General features: G+C 38.9%; 1 protein-coding gene across 3 annotated transcripts in view; it reads left to right on the top strand.

Moving 5' to 3' along the window:
• The window catches only part of DSE (dermatan sulfate epimerase), a 229,839-nt gene that overhangs the window by 107,637 nt on the left and 97,095 nt on the right, over nucleotides 1-25,107 (top strand). For 2 of the 3 annotated variants that reach the window (XM_053710880.1, XM_053710881.1), the window contains exon 2: nucleotides 12,731-13,199. In XM_053710880.1, the coding sequence (XP_053566855.1) occupies nucleotides 12,784-13,199 (416 nt within the window). In that variant the 5' untranslated portion in view covers nucleotides 12,731-12,783. Of the gene's footprint in view, nucleotides 1-12,730; nucleotides 13,200-25,107 lie in introns of those variants that run through there. The other variant, XM_053710882.1, reaches the window with a different exon arrangement.

Raw genomic sequence — 25,107 nt, forward strand, 5'->3', positions numbered from 1 at the left:
CCTTTTGGGTCTCTTTACATGTTGTATACCCTGAAAACTTAGTAGATTTTTATTCCCATTATGTTCATTCTTAAAATGCAGGGCAACTGGAGTATCCGAATCCTCATCTCCAATAGACCTCAAGTGCTCCAAAAATCTAGTTTTTAGGGGTCTGGTCGTTTGACCAACATACTTTATATTGCAAAGTTTACACGTGAGTAAATATATCACATATGAAGTATTGCAATTTATGTACTCTTTAATTTTAAAGGACTTTTCATCACCCGTGGATTTAAAAGTATCACCCAATTGGGCATATGAACATGATGTACATTTCCTACTTCCACAGTGAAAAAAACCATTTTTTGGTGTAAGCCAATTGTCTGTAGTACTAGTAGGTAACATAGAGGGGGAAAGAATGTTAGCCAGCGTTTTTGATTTACGTGTCACATATTTGCAACCTCCTTCTATAATCTTATCCATAGTTTCATCAACTCTAAGAATAGGGAGAGACTTTTTGATAATTTGACAGATGTCATTATATTCCTTACTGTACATTGTTGTAAATACAGGTTTCTGCTGGTAATCAGCCTTTTTCCTTGATTTACCTTTGATCATGTCTTGTCTAGCCATAGAATCTACTTGTTTCTTAGCCTCTCTTAGATCCTGTATTTTGTATCCCCTTTCCAGAAAACGTTCTGTAGTTTTTACTGAATGTGCTTCATATGCCTCTATGGTGCTACAGTTTCTTTTTGTCCTCATGTACTGGCCTTTTGGTATGGCCTTTATAACATGTCTTGGATGGCTAGATTTAGCCATCAAAAGGGTATTGCCTGCACTCTCCTTCCTATACAGCTCTACTTCTACACTATGTGTGTCAATATTAGGTTTAATTAGTACATCAAGGAAAGGCATTTCTTTTCTACTTGCATTCATAGTGAACTGCAAATTCTGTTGGTTATCAGATAAATAATCAAAAAAGTCATTCACCATCGAATCATCACCATCAAATATAAACACAAGGTCGTCTATATAACGGCCGTAATATGCAATCCGTTCTTTGAAGGGATTACCATCACCAAAGACACGGGACAGCTCCCACCAACCTAAAAATAGGTTGGCATATGTGGGGGCAAATTTCGCCCCCATGGCTGTCCCCTGTCTTTGGCGATAGTAATTCCCCTCAAATAGAAAAAAGTTATGCGAAAGCAAAAATTCAAGGGATTTTAAGATGAATTCTCTAAGATTAACATCATAATCAGTAAACCTCTCTAGACATGATTGTATTGCCACAATACCCTTATCATGAGGGATAGAGGTATAGAGGGACACAACATCAATGGTGACAATGCAATGCTCATCCAACCATTCCACTTGTTCAATCTGTTTAATGAATTCTGTTGTGTCCCTGATATAGCTCCTAAGGCTCAATACAATGGGTTGTAGTAGAGTGTCAATCATGGCGCTTAATGGTTCATTCAATGAACCAATACCTGCCACTATGGGGCGTCCTGGGGGTGAGGTCATACTCTTATGGATCTTTGGGAGGTAATGAAAAATTGGTACAATAGAGTGTTCAACTAACAAAAACTCAAAATTTGATTTCGTTATAGCACCCATCATTACCGCCCAATCCAAAAGATCATGAAGTATCCTCCTGTACCTAAAAGTAGGATTAAGGGAGAGTTTTTCATAGACCTCCTCATCCTGTAACTGTCGAAAAGCCTCCTTTATATAATCAGTCCTGTTAAGGACAACAACATTACCCCCTTTGTCAGAATTGCGTATTACAATAGATGAATTATTCTTAAGTTGTTTTATCGCAATCCTATCCTGTTTACTCATATTGTCATTCTTAAAACTGTTACATTTGTCCATGTTTTTCTTATGTAATTCTATCACTTCTTTTTCAACTGTTCTGTGAAAAATTTCTATACTATTGTTTCTTATATGTGCTGGATAAAAGTCAGATCTACTTTTGAACTTTTTTAGAGGAATTTCACTACTCTTTAAGCTATGGATATCTCCCCCTGCTGCCCTATGTAGGTCTGTTAAATCCATTTCAGCACATATATCAACAAAAGATAGAATCCCATCATCCTGTGCTACCTCATCAATTTGATCACCATCCTCCGATATGTCCAAAGCATCGTTGTTATTACCCATTGTTTCAAAAAAATATTTCTTAAGGGTAAGAGATCGTACAAATTTATTAATATCAACAATGGTCTGGAACAAATCAAAGTGTGAACTTGGTGCAAAACTCAATCCCAATGATAGCACTTTTATCTGATTGTGGGTCAATTTAGCAGATGATAGATTAATTACATTTTTGGATTCTAAACATATTTCCTGCTTTGAGACCTCCGTTGTCTCCTGGGATAACGGTGTGTCCTCCCCTGGCCTACCTGATGACCTCTGCCTACCCCTACCCCTCCTACCTCGTCGTGTCCTACGTTTTTTTCTTTTACTTTGGTGTGTAGGATACCCTTCATGTTTTTTGAAACCTGGGAATTAGTGACAACAATATCTTCCCTATCTATAGAGGGCTGTAAAACAAAGGAAGTTGAAGTATTAGTATCCTCTGTAACCCCCTCAAAGTCTGATGAATCGTAATCATATTCTGTATCAGTTTCATTAAACTTAACTTTCTTTTTATCCTGTTTGAGATTACTGTTAACTCTCTGTCTCTTCCTCCCTCCTGTATGCATCCATCTATAAACATTCCCCTTCTCATAATCATCCTTATCCCTTGATATTTTAGATTTCTTAAAAAACCATAAATTTTCTTTAAATTCTTCCATTACTCTTTTAATTTTATCATCATAGCCCTTAAATTCAGGTTTAGTAGATAGCGGGCGAATGTAGTCTTGCACTTTCTTAATTTCTAAAATCAAGGTGGATCTCTGCTGTTTTTTATACTCTATGAGTAGATCCATAAGGGCCAGGGAACATTGGGTTAATAGCTCATTCCATTTCCTAATGAAATCTGTGTCTGTTACCTCAAAAGAGGGGAATTTCTTTATTCGTAAGCCCCTTGGAATACGGTGAAACTTTTTATATATGTTAAATGTTTTAACATCAATCTCCAACCTAGTATCTTGTTTTAACAATTTGTCCATTTTAAAGAAAAGTGAGTCCAAACTCTCTCTTTCCTCCTGCTCAAGTTTGTCGTCATCATAATCCTCACAGTCCTCATAAGTTTCTTCAAATGACTGGAACACATAACTCTCAGCAGCCATGACTTCAAAAAATGCTCCTATTAAGCAGCAGCAACAGACTTCATGCAGTAATACCAAGGATGTAAACTATTTAATAGTACAGACCTACACAGCTAATGTGAGTGATCCCACTAAGGAATCAAGCAGCACATATTATGCACTGATTCCAAAGATGTATGTTGCTGTGTAGAATTCTTCCTCTGTTGAGTGTAAAAACTCAGACAATGCACTCCATATATAGATTCAAAAAAAAAGGGTGCAAACTGCTATTACTTTTGCTCTTTATGCGAGTATGAAAGCATTAACAGCACATTCTTAATTCAAGTGTCCATCATTCACTTTCAAAAAGATGGCTTCTGAGATAGCATTAACAAAAACTCCAAATCTAAGCTTTTGAAATAGCATTAATAGAAACTTCAGGCATATTAATCCCAGGATAACGCTTATCCGTATAAATGAGATTTATTTTTAGGATGCCAAAAAATGGTTTTTTTCACTGTGGAAGTAGGAAATGTACATCATGTTCATATGCCCAATTGGGTGATACTTTTAAATCCACGGGTGATGAAAAGTCCTTTAAAATTAAAGAGTACATAAATTGCAATACTTCATATGTGATATATTTACTCACGTGTAAACTTTGCAATATAAAGTATGTTGGTCAAACGACCAGACCCCTAAAAACTAGATTTTTGGAGCACTTGAGGTCTATTGGAGATGAGGATTCGGATACTCCAGTTGCCCTGCATTTTAAGAATGAACATAATGGGAATAAAAATCTACTAAGTTTTCAGGGTATACAACATGTAAAGAGACCCAAAAGGGGGGGAAATAGACTTAAACTTTTGAGTCAGAAGGAAGTATATTGGATTTTCCAATTAAATACAAGGGTCCCGAAGGGACTTAATTCTGATTGGGACATTAAACTTTATGTAGAGTAATTAGACCTAGGTCATAGTGGGTAATTTATGTTCATTTTTCATTCCATTAGAATGTATTATAAAATGTGGTATGTATCCCATTTATTGGGTGTTTCTTAAAGTACATTTTTGAGAGCATTTTCTAGTGCATTTTTTAGTGCATTTTTTAGTGCATTTTTGTTACTCATGACCAGTCATAAGAATGTTCACAAATTATATCTATATATTTTTGATTATAGCAATGATAGAGAAAGTTGGGAAGTTTCTAGGTTCACAACAATTTTATTTACTCCTTTCTACAATTAGGTGATAGTTACAAATATTTCCAAAATCAGTCAGCTTTCGTGCATAATGATCTGATATATTCACACTAGAGGAGTTTATATGAAACTATTACAAAGTACCTCTTGATATTTAAAATTGTGGATAAATCAGGTTTGGTTATTAATTAGGAACTTGTTGTGAGAAATAAAGTTAAGTCTCTTTAAAATTTAAAATGCAACATCTAAATTAAATTCTACCGAAAATAAATGTTAATATTTTAAAATGAAATTATATCTTACTTAACTCTCTGTAACTATGTAAATATGCTTATCTGTTAGAAATTACACTATACATATGTTAAATGTGATTGCCCTCCTTTTTCTGTGATACACCTGAACCAATGTTTTGCACCTGTAATGGGGGAGTGGTTAATACCTTTATTAAGGATGAGTTTCCAGGTGTTGGTATAGGTCACTGAAGAAGTTAGAACTATGAAACGCGTTTGACCTTGTAACCTTGCTGGCGTGTATGCCTTTTTAGTGTAGTTCAAAATAAAGGAGCTTTCTACTTTTAAGCCTTTGGACTGACGGTACTTTATTTATATTCACCCTAACCTACCTACCCCTTTGAGTGCGAGGATTCCAGTTGTTCAACTATTCTTACCTTTGAGGGAAAAAGGTGAAGTTCCCTGCACATATCCTATCTGCACCAGTCAGACCGGAACGTTTGTTTTGATCATAGCTCCCGTGGGGAGCGCTGAGGAGGTGAGACAGAGCGGTGCTGCAGAGGCAGTGAAGACACAGCACAGCGCGGCACAGAGAGAGGTGAATGAAACTGCCCAACACACTGAGCGCTTGCTTACGGATTCTGGCATTGGATTACTACTACTTCACCATTGGGTAAGCAGCTCGTGTGGCGAACATTGTGATATATATATTTACCTTGAACAGTGACATTTATGTATACCTCTCTGCACAGAAACGGAATTGATTTATCGCATCTTTACTGCACTTGTGTTCTCTGTATTACACCGCACTATTAGTCTGATAGGGTTAGGTTGGGTGAATGTACCGCTTATGATCCTACATACATATACAATTATAAGGCTAAACGCCAAGCAGAGTGCCTTGAATTGGAGAGGCATCCTAAAAATAAATCTCATTTATACGGATAAGCGTTATCCTGGGATTAATATGCCTGAAGTTTCTATTAATGCTATTTCAAAAGCTTAGATTTGGAGTTTTTGTTAATGCTATCTCAGAAGCCATCTTTTTGAAAGTGAATGATGGACACTTGAATTAAGAATGTGCTGTTAATGCTTTCATACTCGCATAAAGAGCAAAAGTAATAGCAGTTTGCACCCTTTTTTTTTGAATCTATATATGGAGTGCATTGTCTGAGTTTTTACACTCAACAGAGGAAGAATTCTACACAGCAACATACATCTTTGGAATCAGTGCATAATATGTGCTGCTTGATTCCTTAGTGGGATCACTCACATTAGCTGTGTAGGTCTGTACTATTAAATAGTTTACATCCTTGGTATTACTGCATGAAGTCTGTTGCTGCTGCTTAATAGGAGCATTTTTTGAAGTCATGGCTGCTGAGAGTTATGTGTTCCAGTCATTTGAAGAAACTTATGAGGACTGTGAGGATTATGATGACGACAAACTTGAGCAGGAGGAAAGAGAGAGTTTGGACTCACTTTTCTTTAAAATGGACAAATTGTTAAAACAAGATACTAGGTTGGAGATTGATGTTAAAACATTTAACATATATAAAAAGTTTCACCGTATTCCAAGGGGCTTACGAATAAAGAAATTCCCCTCTTTTGAGGTAACAGACACAGATTTCATTAGGAAATGGAATGAGCTATTAACCCAATGTTCCCTGGCCCTTATGGATCTACTCATAGAGTATAAAAAACAGCAGAGATCCACCTTGATTTTAGAAATTAAGAAAGTGCAAGACTACATTCGCCCGCTATCTACTAAACCTGAATTTAAGGGCTATGATGATAAAATTAAAAGAGTAATGGAAGAATTTAAAGAAAATTTATGGTTTTTTAAGAAATCTAAAATATCAAGGGATAAGGATGATTATGAGAAGGGGAATGTTTATAGATGGATGCATACAGGAGGGAGGAAGAGACAGAGAGTTAACAGTAATCTCAAACAGGATAAAAAGAAAGTTAAGTTTAATGAAACTGATACAGAATATGATTACGATTCATCAGACTTTGAGGGGGTTACAGAGGATACTAATACTTCAACTTCCTTTGTTTTACAGCCCTCTATAGATAGGGAAGATATTGTTGTCACTAATTCCCAGGTTTCAAAAAACATGAAGGGTATCCTACACACCAAAGTAAAAGAAAAAAACGTAGGACACGACGAGGTAGGAGGGGTAGGGGTAGGCAGAGGTCATCAGGTAGGCCAGGGGAGGACACACCGTTATCCCAGGAGACAACGGAGGTCTCAAAGCAGGAAATATGTTTAGAATCCAAAAATGTAATTAATCTATCATCTGCTAAATTGACCCACAATCAGATAAAAGTGCTATCATTGGGATTGAGTTTTGCACCAAGTTCACACTTTGATTTGTTCCAGACCATTGTTGATATTAATAAATTTGTACGATCTCTTACCCTTAAGAAATATTTTTTTGAAACAATGGGTAATAACAACGATGCTTTGGACATATCGGAGGATGGTGATCAAATTGATGAGGTAGCACAGGATGATGGGATTCTATCTTTTGTTGATATATGTGCTGAAATGGATTTAACAGACCTACATAGGGCAGCAGGGGGAGATATCCATAGCTTAAAGAGTAGTGAAATTCCTCTAAAAAAGTTCAAAAGTAGATCTGACTTTTATCCAGCACATATAAGAAACAATAGTATAGAAATTTTTCACAGAACAGTTGAAAAAGAAGTGATAGAATTACATAAGAAAAACATGGACAAATGTAACAGTTTTAAGAATGACAATATGAGTAAACAGGATAGGATTGCGATAAAACAACTTAAGAATAATTCATCTATTGTAATACGCAATTCTGACAAAGGGGGTAATGTTGTTGTCCTTAACAGGACTGATTATATAAAGGAGGCTTTTCGACAGTTACAGGATGAGGAGGTCTATGAAAAACTCTCCCTTAATCCTACTTTTAGGTACAGGAGGATACTTCATGATCTTTTGGATTGGGCGGTAATGATGGGTGCTATAACGAAATCAAATTTTGAGTTTTTGTTAGTTGAACACTCTATTGTACCAATTTTTCATTACCTCCCAAAGATCCATAAGAGTATGACCTCACCCCCAGGACGCCCCATAGTGGCAGGTATTGGTTCATTGAATGAACCATTAAGCGCCATGATTGACACTCTACTACAACCCATTGTATTGAGCCTTAGGAGCTATATCAGGGACACAACAGAATTCATTAAACAGATTGAACAAGTGGAATGGTTGGATGAGCATTGCATTGTCACCATTGATGTTGTGTCCCTCTATACCTCTATCCCTCATGATAAGGGTATTGTGGCAATACAATCATGTCTAGAGAGGTTTACTGATTATGATGTTAATCTTAGAGAATTCATCTTAAAATCCCTTGAATTTTTGCTTTCGCATAACTTTTTTCTATTTGAGGGGAATTACTATCGCCAAAGACAGGGGACAGCCATGGGGGCGAAATTTGCCCCCACATATGCCAACCTATTTTTAGGTTGGTGGGAGCTGTCCCGTGTCTTTGGTGATGGTAATCCCTTCAAAGAACGGATTGCATATTACGGCCGTTATATAGACGACCTTGTGTTTATATTTGATGGTGATGATTCGATGGTGAATGACTTTTTTGATTATTTATCTGATAACCAACAGAATTTGCAGTTCACTATGAATGCAAGTAGAAAAGAAATGCCTTTCCTTGATGTACTAATTAAACCTAATATTGACACACATAGTGTAGAAGTAGAGCTGTATAGGAAGGAGAGTGCAGGCAATACCCTTTTGATGGCTAAATCTAGCCATCCAAGACATGTTATAAAGGCCATACCAAAAGGCCAGTACATGAGGACAAAAAGAAACTGTAGCACCATAGAGGCATATGAAGCACATTCAGTAAAAACTACAGAACGTTTTCTGGAAAGGGGATACAAAATACAGGATCTAAGAGAGGCTAAGAAACAAGTAGATTCTATGGCTAGACAAGACATGATCAAAGGTAAATCAAGGAAAAAGGCTGATTACCAGCAGAAACCTGTATTTACAACAATGTACAGTAAGGAATATAATGACATCTGTCAAATTATCAAAAAGTCTCTCCCTATTCTTAGAGTTGATGAAACTATGGATAAGATTATAGAAGGAGGTTGCAAATATGTGACACGTAAATCAAAAACGCTGGCTAACATTCTTTCCCCCTCTATGTTACCTACTAGTACTACAGACAATTGGCTTACACCAAAAAATGGTTTTTTTCACTGTGGAAGTAGGAAATGTACATCATGTTCATATGCCCAATTGGGTGATACTTTTAAATCCACGGGTGATGAAAAGTCCTTTAAAATTAAAGAGTACATAAATTGCAATACTTCATATGTGATATATTTACTCACGTGTAAACTTTGCAATATAAAGTATGTTGGTCAAACGACCAGACCCCTAAAAACTAGATTTTTGGAGCACTTGAGGTCTATTGGAGATGAGGATTCGGATACTCCAGTTGCCCTGCATTTTAAGAATGAACATAATGGGAATAAAAATCTACTAAGTTTTCAGGGTATACAACATGTAAAGAGACCCAAAAGGGGGGGAAATAGACTTAAACTTTTGAGTCAGAAGGAAGTATATTGGATTTTCCAATTAAATACAAGGGTCCCGAAGGGACTTAATTCTGATTGGGACATTAAACTTTATGTAGAGTAATTAGACCTAGGTCATAGTGGGTAATTTATGTTCATTTTTCATTCCATTAGAATGTATTATAAAATGTGGTATGTATCCCATTTATTGGGTGTTTCTTAAAGTACATTTTTGAGAGCATTTTCTAGTGCATTTTTTAGTGCATTTTTTAGTGCATTTTTGTTACTCATGACCAGTCATAAGAATGTTCACAAATTATATCTATATATTTTTGATTATAGCAATGATAGAGAAAGTTGGGAAGTTTCTAGGTTCACAACAATTTTATTTACTCCTTTCTACAATTAGGTGATAGTTACAAATATTTCCAAAATCAGTCAGCTTTCGTGCATAATGATCTGATATATTCACACTAGAGGAGTTTATATGAAACTATTACAAAGTACCTCTTGATATTTAAAATTGTGGATAAATCAGGTTTGGTTATTAATTAGGAACTTGTTGTGAGAAATAAAGTTAAGTCTCTTTAAAATTTAAAATGCAACATCTAAATTAAATTCTACCGAAAATAAATGTTAATATTTTAAAATGAAATTATATCTTACTTAACTCTCTGTAACTATGTAAATATGCTTATCTGTTAGAAATTACACTATACATATGTTAAATGTGATTGCCCTCCTTTTTCTGTGATACACCTGAACCAATGTTTTGCACCTGTAATGGGGGAGTGGTTAATACCTTTATTAAGGATGAGTTTCCAGGTGTTGGTATAGGTCACTGAAGAAGTTAGAACTATGAAACGCGTTTGACCTTGTAACCTTGCTGGCGTGTATGCCTTTTTAGTGTAGTTCAAAATAAAGGAGCTTTCTACTTTTAAGCCTTTGGACTGACGGTACTTTATTTATATTCACCCTAACCTACCTACCCCTTTGAGTGCGAGGATTCCAGTTGTTCAACTAAACACAAACACTGCAGAAATGTAAAAATAGCCATTGTCATTAAGGGTAAGAAAATTGAAAAATGGTCCGGTCATTAAGGGCTTAAGGAAATGGTCTACTTGTGTATTTTGATGATGTGATTAGGCAGAATTATTTTTGTGAAAATTTTTCTGCGGATCATTTTGAAATTAAATTTTAAATTAGGCAGTTAAACTAAAACACCAGCTCAGCTGCAACATGTTGATTAACTGTAGAATAAAGCAATTTTAAAGGTGGTTTTTTTTTTTGTTTGTTTGTTTTTTAATAATCTATTGCAGCAATTGAAAATTGCATTGCAAATTAGTTGCAAAGAGAATTTAAAGAACATGTTTTACGTTTTTAATATGTCTCTAATACATTTGTTTCTTTCATGTAATTAGCAAGAGTCCATGAGCTAGTGACGTATGGGATATACATTCCTACCAGGAGGGGCAAAGTTTCCAAAACCTCAAAATGCCTATAAATACACCCCTCACCACACCCACAAATCAGTTTTACAAACTTTGCCTCCCGTGGAGGTGGTGAAGTAAGTTTGTGCTAGATTCTACGTTGATATGCGCTCTTACAGTTTCTTCAGGATGGTTTGGATAAAGGTTTGTCTGCAAGTTCCTTGAAAGGACAAATCTCTGCTCTTTCTGTTCTTTTTCACAGAAAGATTGCTAATCTTCCTGATATTCATTGTTAATAACAGGTTTTATACGAACCAAAGCCTGTACAAAAGTCAATTTCTCCTCCTTGGAGTTTGAATTTGGTTCTGGGGGCTCTTCAAGCTCCTCCGTTTGAACCTATGCATTCGCTGGACATTAAATTACTTTCTTGGAAAGTTTTGTTTCTTTTGCCCATCTCTTCTGCTAGAAGAGTTTCTGAATTATCTGCTCTTTCTTGTGAGTCTCCTTTTCTGATTTTTCATCAGGATAAGGCGGTGTTGCGAACTTCTTTTAAATTTTTACCTAAGGTTGTGAATTCTAACAACATTAGTAGAGAAATTGTGGTTCCTTCATTGTGTCCTAATCCTAAGAATTCTAAGGAAAGATCGTTGCATTCTTTGGATGTAGTTAGAGCTTTGAAATATTATGTTGAAGCTACTAAAAAATTTCCCAAAGACTTCTAGTCTATTTGTTATCTTTTCCGGTTCTAGGAAAGGTCAGAAGGCCTCTGCCATTTCTTTGGCGTCTTGGTTAAAGTCTTTGATTCATCATGCTTATGTCGAGTCGGGTAAAACTCAGCCTCAAAGGATTACAGCTCATTCTACTAGGTCAGTTTCTACTTCCTGGGCGTTTAGGAATGAAGCTTCGGTTCATCAGATTTGCAAAGCAGCAACTTGGTCTTCTTTGCATACTTTTACTAAATTCTACCATTTTTATGTGTTTTCTTCTTCTGAAGCAGTTTTTGGTAGAAAAGTACTTCAGGCAGCTGTTTCAGTTTGATTCTTCTGCTTATAATTTCAGTTTTTTTTCATTATAAGATTTAAACTTTATTTTGGGTGTGGATTATTTTCAGCGGAATTGGCTGTCTTTATTTTATCCCTCCCTCTCTAGTGACTCTTGCGTGGAAGATCCACATCTTGGGTATTCATTATCCCATACGTCACTAGCTCATGGACTCTTGCTAATTACATGAAAGAAAACATAATTTACGTAAGAACTTACCTGATAAATTCATTTCTTTCATATTAGCAAGAGTCCATGAGGCCCACCCTTTTTTGTGGTGGTTATGATTTTTTTGTATAAAGCACAATTATTCCAATTTCTTATTTTTTATGCTTTCGCACTTTTGTCTTATCACCCCACTTCTTGGCTATGCGTTAAACTGATTTGTGGGTGTGGTGAGGGGGTGTATTTATAGGCATTTTGAGGTTTGGGAAACTTTGCCCCTCCTGGTAGGAATGTATATCCCATACGTCACTAGCTCATGGACTCTTGCTAATATGAAAGAAATGAATTTATCAGGTAAGTTCTTACATAAATTATGTTTTTCTTTGCTTTTGGTCTAACATCACACAATTATAAGGTAAAAATGTAATAATTAAGAGTTGCATTGCTCACAAGACTGTGTTAAAGGAAATCTTAGGTGCAGACAGAGCACAGCACTGTTATTGCAGAAAATGCAGTATTGTCTGCAGAAAGAACTGGACACATACAGGAAACTATTAGTGCTTTAACATCAGGCTGTTCTGTTCTAACAGCTTAGATCACAACATGTTCTGCCTTGGGCGATTTTAAGTGTTTCTATAATAAACAGAGATCCTTGAGAGAACAGCCATTAGAATTAAACATTCAGTGTGAAGGCGGATGCCACTGAAAATAGCCTAGGGATAAAGAGATTGGGGAGGTTTTTAGTGGGTTTTCCCCTTCTTATAATATTATGAATGTATCATCATTAGAACACTTTATGCTCTACAAAGACATTTAATTTTTTCTTTTATACCTATGCTCATAAGTATTTTTTCTTCCCCCTATAATTTACTGATATTTGTGTTTTATATTTTTCTTTAGGCTGAGTCAAAAATGGTCTGGCAAAGCCTGCTAGCTGGAGATCTGATGCCACAATGAAGACCCACACTCGGGGAGCTCCCAGTGTATTTTTCATACACCTCCTTTGTTGGGTTGTCATCCATGGCGCACAAGAAAGCACAAATCTACAAGTACCATTCATTAATGCAAAGTATGATGGGTTTCCAATGTTGTTCTTCTCTAAGGGTGAGATGGAAGAGCTGCGTGCCCAAGCAGTGGGTACTCATCGGCACATTGCATCCCGAATAAATGAAGCAGTCCATGTTATGCTAACCAACCCCAGTGAATACCTCCCACCATGGGATCCAAAAGATTTTTCTGCCAGGTGGAATGAGATTTATGGCAACAATCTTGGTGCACTGGCAATGTTCTGTGTCTTGTACCCGGATAACACAGAAGCACTGAGTCTGGCCAGAGAATACATGGAAAGGATGGCAGCGCAGCCTAGTTGGTAGATTTTTTTTTTTTTAATGTATATTTGTATTTATTTAGATAAATATTTCTCTTATGTAAAATTAAGCATTTTATTTATTAATATCGTAATCCATGTTTGTGTGATCCACTTGTTGTTTCTGTCAGCGTCTGTAGTGAATCAAAATATTAACCAGCTTCATCTTATCTCAAGATTTACAGGAAAACAGATGTCACAAAAATACCCATCAAGATAAAGAGATTAACTCTTTAAAACATAGTAGTTGAAGCAATAAAAATATCTTTTAATTGCGCTGAAAACACTTGCTAAATTCTTTGTTACTGTGATAAGAGAAAAGAGGGTATAAACCATTAGTTATGTTAATAAAATTAACAGACCATATACAAATATTGCTAAAAAATAATGTATCAGTTGCAGTGTTTAATGTTTGGAGAGGAATTGCCTGGTATTTCCGTGCTGGACTAACTAATAGGAGAGATCAGACTGATTTACTACAGGAAAGGTTTACTCAGTGAAAAGAATTACTGGGCTAAAAAGAACTGCACTCAGGTGGTAAATCGGCATAGAACACGCTAACAATGTTATTGAGCTGGTTGTTCATTCCAGAGAGTGTGCTTCTCTCTGTATTTAGTCTCCCTAAGGGAAAAGGGGCAACCAAACGTGAACTCCTTGCGCAGTGTGCTTAGAGGAATATGGCTACACCTCACTGATGAGGCCCAATGAAGGCTGAAACGATAGTTTGGGGTTACCATGTTCCTTGTTCAGAGAGGAACTGCCTGGAATTTTGGCACTGGACTGACCCGTAATAGGCGAGATCAGACAGAGGATTTACTTCAGGAAAGTTCTACTCTGTGAAAAGCCTTTACTGGGTTTAAAAGAAGCTGCACCCAGGTGGTAAATTGCCATAGAACAGGCCAACGAGTTATTGAGCTGGTTGTTCGTTCCTGTGAGAGCGCTTCTCACTGTGTGTATTAAGTTTAATAGTGTCCCTTAAAATGTCCACAGATGATGCAATCCATAGTAAACTTTAGAAAACTAATTTAATTTTGCTGTTTTCATTATTTCTAAAAACAGATAAAATTATCATCTTATATGCAGTAAAGACAATTATTACAAATCATATACTCGCACTTTTCACATGAAAGATGTACAGATCTCTTCTAGTTTAGTTCTGAAAATTAATTTTGTAACAACATTTCTTATGGTTGGTTCAAATCTTACCTAGTTATATACCTCATTGTTCTTTAACCCCTTAACGACCGACGACGTATGCCATACGTCCTCAAAAAAAAAGCACTTAACGACCGAGGACGTATGGCATACGTCGTCGGTTTAACAGAGCACTGGAAGCGATCGAAATCGCTTCCAGCTGCTCTAACAGTATTGCAGGCTTGCCTTGATGTCTACGCATCCTGCAATACTGTTCCCGAGTGCCGGGACCGGATTGTTCACTCCCCCACAAGTGATCACTTCCGGTTTCGCTCCACGTGGAGCCCGGCAGTGTTTCAGAGCATCGGAAGTGATCGGACACGCTTCCGATGCTCTGCTTGTGTGCTAAGTGCCTCGGTGGGTCGAGGCACTTAGTTGGTTATTAAATAATAAATTAAAAAAAAAAAAAAAAACCCTGGATAAAATAATAAAAAAAAAAAGCCCAAATAGCCCCCCCCCCCCTCCCCCTTCACTAGGCATCCAAGATGGCGATGCCCAGTGCATCATGGGGCCTCTGGGGGTGTCCCTAGCCTGCATCATCATAGGGGCAAGCTAGGGTCACCCAATCTGAGCCTCCCACCCTAAAAAAATAATAATAATAAAATACCCCATTTGTCTGATCATGTCAATATTTGTAAATATTGACTATGATCAGTGTGGATCTCCCTCCCTCTCCTCACTTGCCATTTTGTTGGAGAGAGAGAGAGAGAGAGAGATCTGTATTTAGCAGAGAGAGAGATTTATTTCTTTTATTTGTTAAAAAATATAGAACCAAAGGCTCTTTTCAGAGCCATTAACCCCTAGCTTGCCAGTGATCACTATATATCACTGGCAGTAGCATAGGTGAACTTTTTTTTTGCTGCATTTTGCTGTCTGTGCATTTTTTTAGGGGTTAATTTTGTTGTTGTAATTTTTTTAAAAACCCAAAGGCTCTTTTCAGAAACATTTAGTTAATTTAATTTTCAGAGCCATTAACCCCTAGCTTGCCAGTGATCGCTATAAATCACTGGCAGTTGCATAGCTGTACTTTTTTGCTGTCTGTGCATTTTTTTAGGGGTTAATTTTGTTGTTATTTTTTAAAAACCCAAAGGCTCTTTTCAGAAACATTTAGTTAATTTAATTTTCAGAGCCATTAACCCCTAGCTTGCCAGTGATCGCTATAAATCACTGGCAGTAGCATAGCTGTACTTTTTTGCTAGTTAATTTAGTTAATTAATTTAGTTAATTTAATTTTTTTTAGTAATTGTTTCTCCAACATAGGTGTGTCCGGTCCACGGCGTCATCCTTACTTGTGGGATATTCTCTTCCCCAACAGGAAATGGCAAAGAGCCCAGCAAAGCTGGTCACATGATCCCTCCTAGGCTCCGCCTACCCCAGTCATTCTCTTTGCCGTTGTACAGGCAACATCTCCACGGAGATGGCTTAGAGTTTTTTAGTGTTTAACTGTAGTTTTTATTATTCAATCAAGAGTTTGTTATTTTAAAATAGTGCTGGTATGTACTATTTACTCAGAAACAGAAAAGAGATGAAGATTTCTGTTTGTATGAGGAAAATGATTTTAGCACCGTAACTAAAATCCATGGCTGTTCCACACAGGACTGTTGAGAGCAATTAACTTCAGTTGGGGGAACAGTGTGCAGTCTCTTACTGCTTGAGGTATGACACATTCTAACAAGACGATGTAATGCTGGAAGCTGTCATTTTCCCTATGGGATCCGGTAAGCCATGTTTATTAAGATAGTAAATAAGGGCTTCACAAGGGCTTATTAAGACTGTAGACTTTTTCTGGGCTAAATCGATTCATTATTAACACATATTTAGCCTTGAGGAATCATTTATTCTGGGTATTTTGATATGATTATATCGGCAGGCACTGTTTTTGACACCTTATTCTTTAGGGGCTTTCCCTAATCATAGTCAGAGCCTCATTTTCGCGCCGGTATGGCGCACTTGTTTTTGAGGACAGCATGGCATGCAGCTGCATGTGTGTGGAGCTCTGATACATAGACAAGTCTTTCTGAAGGCATCATTTGGTATCGTATTCCCCTTTGGGCTTGGTTGGGTCTCAGCAAAGCAGATTCCAGGGACTGTAAAGGGGTTAAATATAAAAACGGCTCCGGTTCCGTTATTTTAAGGGTTAAAGCTTCCAAATTTGGTGTGCAATACTTTTAAGGCTTTAAGACACTGTGGTGAAATTTTGGTGAATTTTGAACAATTCCTTCATACTTTTTCGCAATTGCAGTAATAAAGTGTGTTTAGTTTAAAATTTAAAGTGACAGTAACGGTTTTATTTTAAAACGTTTTTTGTGCTTTGTTATCAAGTTTATGCCTGTTTAACATGTCTGAACTACCAGATAGATTGTGTTCTGACTGTGGGGAAACCAAGGTTCCTTCTCATTTAACTATATGTATTTTATGTCATAAAAAAATTTAGTAAAAATGATGCCCAAGATGATTCCTCAAGTGAGGGGAGTAAGCATGGTACTGCATCATCCCCTCCTTCGTCTACACCAGTCTTGCCCATACAGGAGGCCCCTAGTACATCTAGTGCGCCAATACTCCTTACTATGCAACATTTAACGGCTGTAATGGATAATTCTATCAAAAACATTTTAGCCAATATGCCCACTTATCAGCGAAAGCGCGACTGCTCTGTTTTAGAAAATTCTGTAGAGCATGAGAACGCTGATGATATGGTTTCTGAAGGGCCCCTACACCAGTCTGAGGGGGCCAGGGAGGTTTTGTCTGAGGGAGAAATTTCAGATTCAGGAAACATTTCTCAACAAGCTGAACCTGATGTGATTACTTTTAAATTTAAGTTGGAACATCTCCGCGCTCTGCTTAAGGAGGTGTTATCCAATTTGGATGATTGTGATTATCTGGTCATTCCAGAACCACTATGTAAAATGGAAAAGTTCTTAGAGGCCCCGGGGCCCCCCGAAGCTTTTCCTATATCCAAGCGGGTGGCGTACATTGTTAGTAAAGAATGGGACAGGCCCGGTATACCTTTAGTACCTCCCCCCATATTTATAAAATTGTTTTCCTATAGTCGACCCCAGAAAGGACTGATGGCAGACAGTCCCCAAGGTCGAGGGGGCGGTTTCTACTCTACACAAGCGCGCCACTATACCCATAGAAGATAGTTGTGCTTTCCAAGATCCTATGGATAAAAAATTAGAAGGTCTGCTAAAGATGTTTGTTCAGCAAGGTTCCCTTCTACAACCAATTGCATGCATTGTCCCTGTCACTGCAGCCGCGTGTTTCTAGTTTGATGAGCTAGGAAAGGCGATTATTAGTAATTCTTCTTCTTATGAGGAGATTATGGACAGAATTCGTGCTCTTAAATTGGCTAATTCTTTCACCCTAGACGCCACCTTGCAATTGGCTAGGTTAGCGGCGAAAAAATTCTGGGTTTGCTATTGTGGCGCAGAGCGCTTTGGTTAAAATCTTGGGCAGCGGATGCGTCTTCCAAGAACAAATTGCTTGACATTCCTTTCAAGGGGAAAACACTCTTTGGCCCTGACTTGAAAGAGATTATCTCTGATATCACTGGGGGCAAGGGCCACGCCCTTCCTCAGGATAGGTCTTTTCAAGACCAAAAATAAACCTAAGTTACGTCCTCTAAGCAGGAAGGTAATACTTCTCAAGCCAATCCAGCCTGGAGACCTATGCAAGGCTGGAACAAAGGAAAGCAGGCCAGGAAACCTGCCACTGCTACCAAGACAGCATGAAATGCGGGCCCCCGATCCGGGACCGGATCTGGTGGGGGGCAGACTCTCTCTCTTCGCTCAGGCTGGGGCAAGAGATGTTCTGGATCCTTGGGCGCTAGAAATAGTCTCCCAAGGTTATTCTCTGGAGTTTAAGGGGCTTCCTCCAAGGGGGAGGTTCCACAGGTCTCAGTTGTCTTCAGACCACATAAGAAGACAGGCATTCTTACATTGGGTAGAAGACCTGCTAAAAATGGGAGTGATTCATCCTGTTCCATTAGGAGAACAAGGGATGGGGTTCTACTCCAATCTGTTCATAGTTCCCAAAAAAGAGGGAACGTTCAGACCAATCTTAGATCTCAAGATCTTGAACAAGTTTCTCAAGGTTCCATCGTTCAAGATGGAAACCATTCGAACACTTCTTCCTTCCATCCAGGAAGGTCAATTCATGACCAAGGTGGATTTCAAGGATGCGTATCTACATATTCCTATCCACAAGGAACATCATCGGTTCCTAAGGTTTGAATTCCTGGACAAGCATTTCCAGTTCGTGGCGTTTTCTTTCGGATTAGCCACTGCTCCTAGGATTTTCTCATAGGTACTAGGGTCCCTTCTGGCGGTGCTAAGACCAAGGGGCATTGCTGTAGTACCTTACTCGGACGACATTCTGATTCGAGCGTCGTCCCTTCCTCAAGTAAAGGCTCACACGGACATTGTCCTGGCCTTTCTCAGATCTCACGGATGGAAAGTGAACGTGGAAAAGAGTTCTCTATCTCCGTCAACGAGGGTTCCCTTCTTGGGAACTATAATAGACTCCTTAGAAATGAGGATTTTTCTGACAGAAGCCAGAAAAACAAAACTTCTAGACTCTTGTCGGATACTTCATTCCGTTCCTCTTCCTTCCATAGCGCAGTGCATGGAAGTGATAGGTTTGATGGTAGCGGCAATGGACATAGTTCCTTTTGTGCGCATTCATCTAAGACCATTACAACTGTTCATGCTCAGTCAGTGGAATGGGGACTATTCAGACTTGTCTCCGAAGATACGAGTAAATCAGAGGACCAGAGACTCATTCCGTTGGTGGCTGTCCCTGGACAACCTGTCACAAGGGATGACCTTCCGCAGACCAGAGTGGGTCATTGTCACGACCGACGCCAGTCTGATGGGCTGGGGCGCAGTCTGGGGATCCCTGAAAGCTCAGGGTCTTTGGTCTCGGGTAGAATCTCTTCTACCGATAAATATTCTGGAACTGAGAGCGATATTCAATGCTCTCAAAGCTTGGCCTCAGCTAGCGAGGGCCAAGTTCATACATCAACCATCAGGGGGGAACAAGGAGTTCCCTAGCGATGGAAGAAGTGACCAAAATCATTCTATGGGCGGAGTCTCACTCCTGCCACCTGTCTGCTATCCACATCCCAGGAGTGGAAAATTGGGAAGCGGATTTTCCGAGTCGTCAGACATTGCATCCGGGGGAGTGGGAACTCCATCCGGAAATCTTTGCCCAAGTCACTCAACCGTGGGGCATTCCAGACATGGATCTGATGGCCTCTCGTCAGAACTTCAGAGTTCCTTACTACGGGTACAGATCCAGGGATCCCAAGGCGGCTCTAGTGGATGCACTTGTAGCACCTTGGACCTTCAAACTAGCTTATGTGTTCCCGCCGTTTCCTCTCATCCCCAGGCTGGTAGCCAGGATCAATCAGGAGAGGGCGTCGGTGATTTTGATAGCTCCTGCGTGGCCACGCAGGACTTGGTATGCAGATCTGGTGAATATGTCATCGGCTCCACCATGGAAGCTACCTTTGAGACGAGACCTTCTTGTTCTAGGTCCGTTCGACCCACTCCAGCTGACTGCTTGGAGATTGAACGCTTGATCTTATCAAAGCGAGGGTTCTCAGATTCTGTTATTAATACTCTTGTTCAGGCCTGAAAGCCTGTAACCAGAAAAATTACCACATAATTTGGTATATCTGTTGGTGTGAATCTGCAGGATTCCCTTGGGACAAGGTTAAGATTCCTAAGAGTCTATCCTTCCTTCAAAAGGATTGGAAAAAGGATTATCTGCAAGTTCCTTGATGGGACAGATTTCTGCCTTGTCTGTGTTACTTCACAAAAAGCTGGCAGCTGTGCCAGATGTTCTAGCCTTTGTTCAGGCTCTGGTTAGAATCAAGCCTGTTTACAAAATTTTGACTCCTCCTTGGAGTCTCAACCTAGTTCTTTCAGTTCTTCAGGGGGTTCCGTTTGAACCCTTACATTCCGTTGATATTAAGTTATTATCTTGGAAAGTTTTGTTTTTGGTTGCAATTTCTTCTGCTAGAAGAGTTTCAGAATTATCTGCTCTGCAGTGTTCTTCTCCTTATCTGGTGTTCCATGCAGATAAGGTGGTTTTGCGTACTAAACCTGGTTTTCTTCCAAAAGTTATTTCTAACAAAAACATTAACCAGGAGATAGTTGTGCCTTCTTTGTGTCCTAATCCAGTTTCAAAGAAGGAACGTTTGTTGCACAACTCGGATGTAGTTCGTGCTCTCAAATTTTACTTAGCAGCTACTAAGGATTTCAGACAAACTTTGTCTTTGTTTGTTGTTTATTCTGGTAAACGGAGAGGTCAAAAAGCAACTTCTACCTCTCTCTCCTTCTGGATTAAAAGCATTATCCGATTGGCTTATGAGACTGCCGGACGGCAGCCTCCTGAAAGAATCACAGCTCACTCCACTAGGGCTGTGGCTTCCACATGGGCCTTCAAGAACGAGGCTTCTGTTGATCAGATATGTAAGGCAGCGACTTGGTCTTCACTGCACACTTTTTCTAAATTTTACAAATTTGATACTTTTGCTTCTTCTGAGGCTATTTTTGGGAGAAAGGTTTTGCAAGCCGTGGTGCCTTCCATTTAGGTGACCTGATTTGCTCCCTCCCTTCATCCGTGTCCTAAAGCTTTGGTATTGGTTCCCACAAGTAAGGATGACGCCGTGGACCGGACACACCTATGTTGGAGAAAACAGAATTTATGTTTACCTGATAAATTACTTTCTCCAACGGTGTGTCCGGTCCACGGCCCGCCCTGGTTTTTTTAATCAGGTCTGATAATTTATTTTCTTTAACTACAGTCACCACGGTAACATATGGTTTCTCCTATGCAAATATTCCTCCTTAACGTCGGTCGAATGACTGGGGTAGGCGGAGCCTAGGAGGGATCATGTGACCAGCTTTGCTGGGCTCTTTGCCATTTCCTGTTGGGGAAGAGAATATCCCACAAGTAAGGATGACGCCGTGGACCGGACACACCGTTGGAGAAAGTAATTTATCAGGTAAACATAAATTCTGTTTTTCTGTGACAGATACAAAAATGTCACAGAAAAGATATAGTGCTGAGGAGGCGTATGCCATCCTTGCGTCAGAGTCAGATGCCTCTATTTCTGACTCAGACCCCAATTTTGACCCTGCCATGTGCTCATACATCACTAGATGCAGTCTCAACTGATAGTGATGTATTTGTGGCTGCTAGCCCCCCTGCCAGAAGGAGGCGTGTTGCTGCCATTGCTGCTGAAGAGTGGGTAACGCCTCATCTCCAGAGTCCAGATATCCCACCCTTCACAGCAAATGCTGGCATAAATATAGATGTGGCAGGTTTTAGCCCCCAGCAGTTTCTGGAAGTGTTTCTGGGCGATGATATATTGGGGAACATTGTCGCCCAAACTAATTTATATGCCCATCAGTTCCGTGCTGCAAAGCCTGGAACATATTTGGCAAAGCAGCAATGGGCCCCCATCAATGTGCCAGAATTAAAAAAAATTCTGGGCATTGACTATGCTGATGGGCATCATAAAGAAACTCTCCATTCGCTCCTACTGGAGTAGTAGCCCCATCTGCTCTACCCCCATTTTCTCCCATACTATGTCGAGGAAGAGGTATGAAATGATTCTGCATTTCATGCACTTCAGCGACAACAGCCTGTGCCCCCCTAGGGAGCATCCCCAATTTGACAGGCTGTATAAAATCCGCCCCCTGATAACCCACTTTTCTGCCAGGTTTGCAGAGGCTTATACACCTGGAAGGAATATATGTGTTGATGAATCCCTAATGAAGTATAAGGGAAGGCTGGGATTCAAGCAGTATATTCCTTCCAAACGCTCCAGATATGGGGTAAAGGTGTATAAGCTCTGTGACAGCGAGACTGGGTATACTCAGGCCTTCCAGGTGTATGAGGGAAAGGATAGCCACCTTGACCCTCCAGGTTGCCCAGAACATATGGGAACCACTGGCAAGATTGTCTGGGACCTGATATTACCCCTAATGAACAAAGGGTATCACTTGTACTTAGACAATTTTTATACAAGTGTCCTTTTGTTCAAGCTACTGTATTGCTTAGATACAGTAGCTTGCGGTACAATTAAAGAACCGCACAGGTTTCCCAGGACAACTTGTACGCACCCGGCTACGAAGGGGGGAGACCTCAGCTCTGCGCCAAGAGGAGCTGTTGGCACTTAAGTACAGAGACAAGAAGGATGTATACCTTCTTACCACCATCCACACAGAGAGGACGGTGGCGGTTTCTGTACGTGGCAGAGCTGAGATCATAAGGAAGCCAGTGTGCATCAAGTCTTATAACCGGCATATTGGTGGGGTTGATCTGGCTGATCAGCTGCTGCAGCCCTACCTAATTATGCGGAAGACAAGGGCCTTGTACAAAAAGGTTGCAATTTACCTAATGCAGATTGCAACCCACAACGCTTTTTTGTTGTTCAAAAAAGCAAACCCCAGAGTTAAAAAAAACTTTTTTACAGTTTCAGCTCCAGATTATTACTGGGATTTTGTATCATGATGCACCTGCTCCCCGGGCGGTGATGGGAGAGAGCAGAGTTGGGGCTACTCATTTTATTTTTAAAATCCCCCCCTACTGCCGCAAAGCAGAAACCACAAAAAAAATGCAGAGTCTGTACCAAGAGGGGGAAGAGAAGGGACACCATATATCACTGTCCTGATTGCCCTGGACAGCCTGCACTCTGCATTGGGGACTGCTTCAAGCGGTACCATACAATGGTCAATTTTTAAAAAAATAAATACATTTGGTGTTATATATATATATATATATATATATATATATATATATATATATATATATATATATATATATATATATATATATATATTATTTTTTTTTGGTTATGTTTACTGTTAGATGGTTTTTTGTTTTTTTTTTACTTTTACTGTGCCAGATTTTTACATTTCACTACTCTATTTTTTTCTAAAATTGGGCCTGTTTTTTTTTTTTTTTTTTTAACCAAAACCCCTGTCAAACCTATGCATAGGGGACATAGGTGTTCTCAGGGTGCCTTGCAAAAAACAACCTGAAGTATGTTTTTGTAATAACTTACAACAGTCTCTCCTAAATCATAGTCAAAAAGCAATGTGTCTGTAAAAATGAAAATTGAAAAATTACCACCATACACTTTCTCCAATTTTTTGGGCTAAAACGGTTGCTTCAAAGGCATCAAAGCACACCATATACAATACCTTGGGGTGTCAACATTTAAAAATATACACTTTCATGGCAATAAATAAAAGTGGGGTATGCGATAGGCCACAAACTAAAGATAGGCCTATCAGAAGAAATACTCTCATTGTTAATAACTAAAATCACAAGTCATAACATTGTAACATAACCTTCCCAAAATCCTGGCAAACCTATGCATGGGGGCCTTGGTGTACTCAGGGTGCCTTGCAGAAAACAACCTGAAGTATTCTTTTGCAATAACTTACAACAGTCTCTCCTAAATCATAGTCAAAAAGCAATGTGTCTGTAAAAATGAAAATTGAAAAATTACCACCATACACTTTCTCCAATTTTTTGGGCTAAAACGGTTGCTTCAAAGGCATCAAAGCACACCATATACAATACCTTGGGGTGTCAACTTTTCAAATATATGCACATTCATGGAAAACAAATAAATTGGGGTATGTTAAAAGACCCCCCAAAAAGACGATAGGCAAAGAAAATATGTTAAATGTGAAAAAAAATCACAAACGCATGTCAGACATTTGGCATTGCACCCCCCAAACAAGCCACCAAACCTATGCATAGGTGGTATCACTGAACTCAGGAGATGTTGGTGACCACATATTGGTGTCTTCTTTGGTAGTAACACATAACAGGAGCTGTGAATCCATGTCTAAAGTACAATGTATGTGAACAATAACACAAAAATATGAATGCCCAATAGTTTGACAAAGACTAGTGGTTAAATTAGTGCATGGAAAGTGTTAAAATACCTGCATTTGAAATACCCTAGGAAGTCTACTTTTCAAAAATATATGGTTTGATTGAGGTAAATTACATTGGCCGGCTTCAGAAATGTCTTAAATAGGACATGGGTGCATGGGATGTGAAAATTCAAAGTGGAAAAAATGGAATGGGCTTCCTAAAAATAAGGCCTTTTAGCCCCCAGAGAACACCACACACCTATACATGGGTGGTATCACTGTACTCAGGAGAGGTTGTTGAACACATATTGAGGTGTTTTTTTGGCAGTAACACATAACAGGAACTGAAAATCCATGCCTAAAGTACAATGTGTGTGAAAAATAACACAAAAAAATGACTACCCAAAAGTTTGACAAAGACTGGTGGTTGAATTAGTGCATGGAAAGTGTTAAAATATCAGCATTTGAAAAACCCTAGGGTGTCTACTTTTCAAAAATATATGGTTTGATGGCTGTAAATTCCATTGGCCAGCTTCAGAAATGTCCCAAATAGGACATGGGTGCATGATGACCGATGTGAAAATTCCAAGTTGAAAAACTGGAATGCGCTACCTAAAAATAAGGCCATTTAGCCCCCAGAGAACCCGACACACCTATACATAGGTGGTATCACTGTACTCGGGAGATGTTGTTGAACACATATTGAGGTGGTTTTTGGCAGTAACAAATAACAGGAACTGAAAATCCATGCCTAAAGTACAATGTGTGTGAAAAATAACACAAAAAAATGACTACCCAAAAGTTTGACAAAG

Source organism: Bombina bombina, chromosome 4 (assembly GCF_027579735.1).
Source record: "Bombina bombina isolate aBomBom1 chromosome 4, aBomBom1.pri, whole genome shotgun sequence".
NCBI classification, from domain to species: Eukaryota; Metazoa; Chordata; class Amphibia; order Anura; family Bombinatoridae; genus Bombina; species Bombina bombina.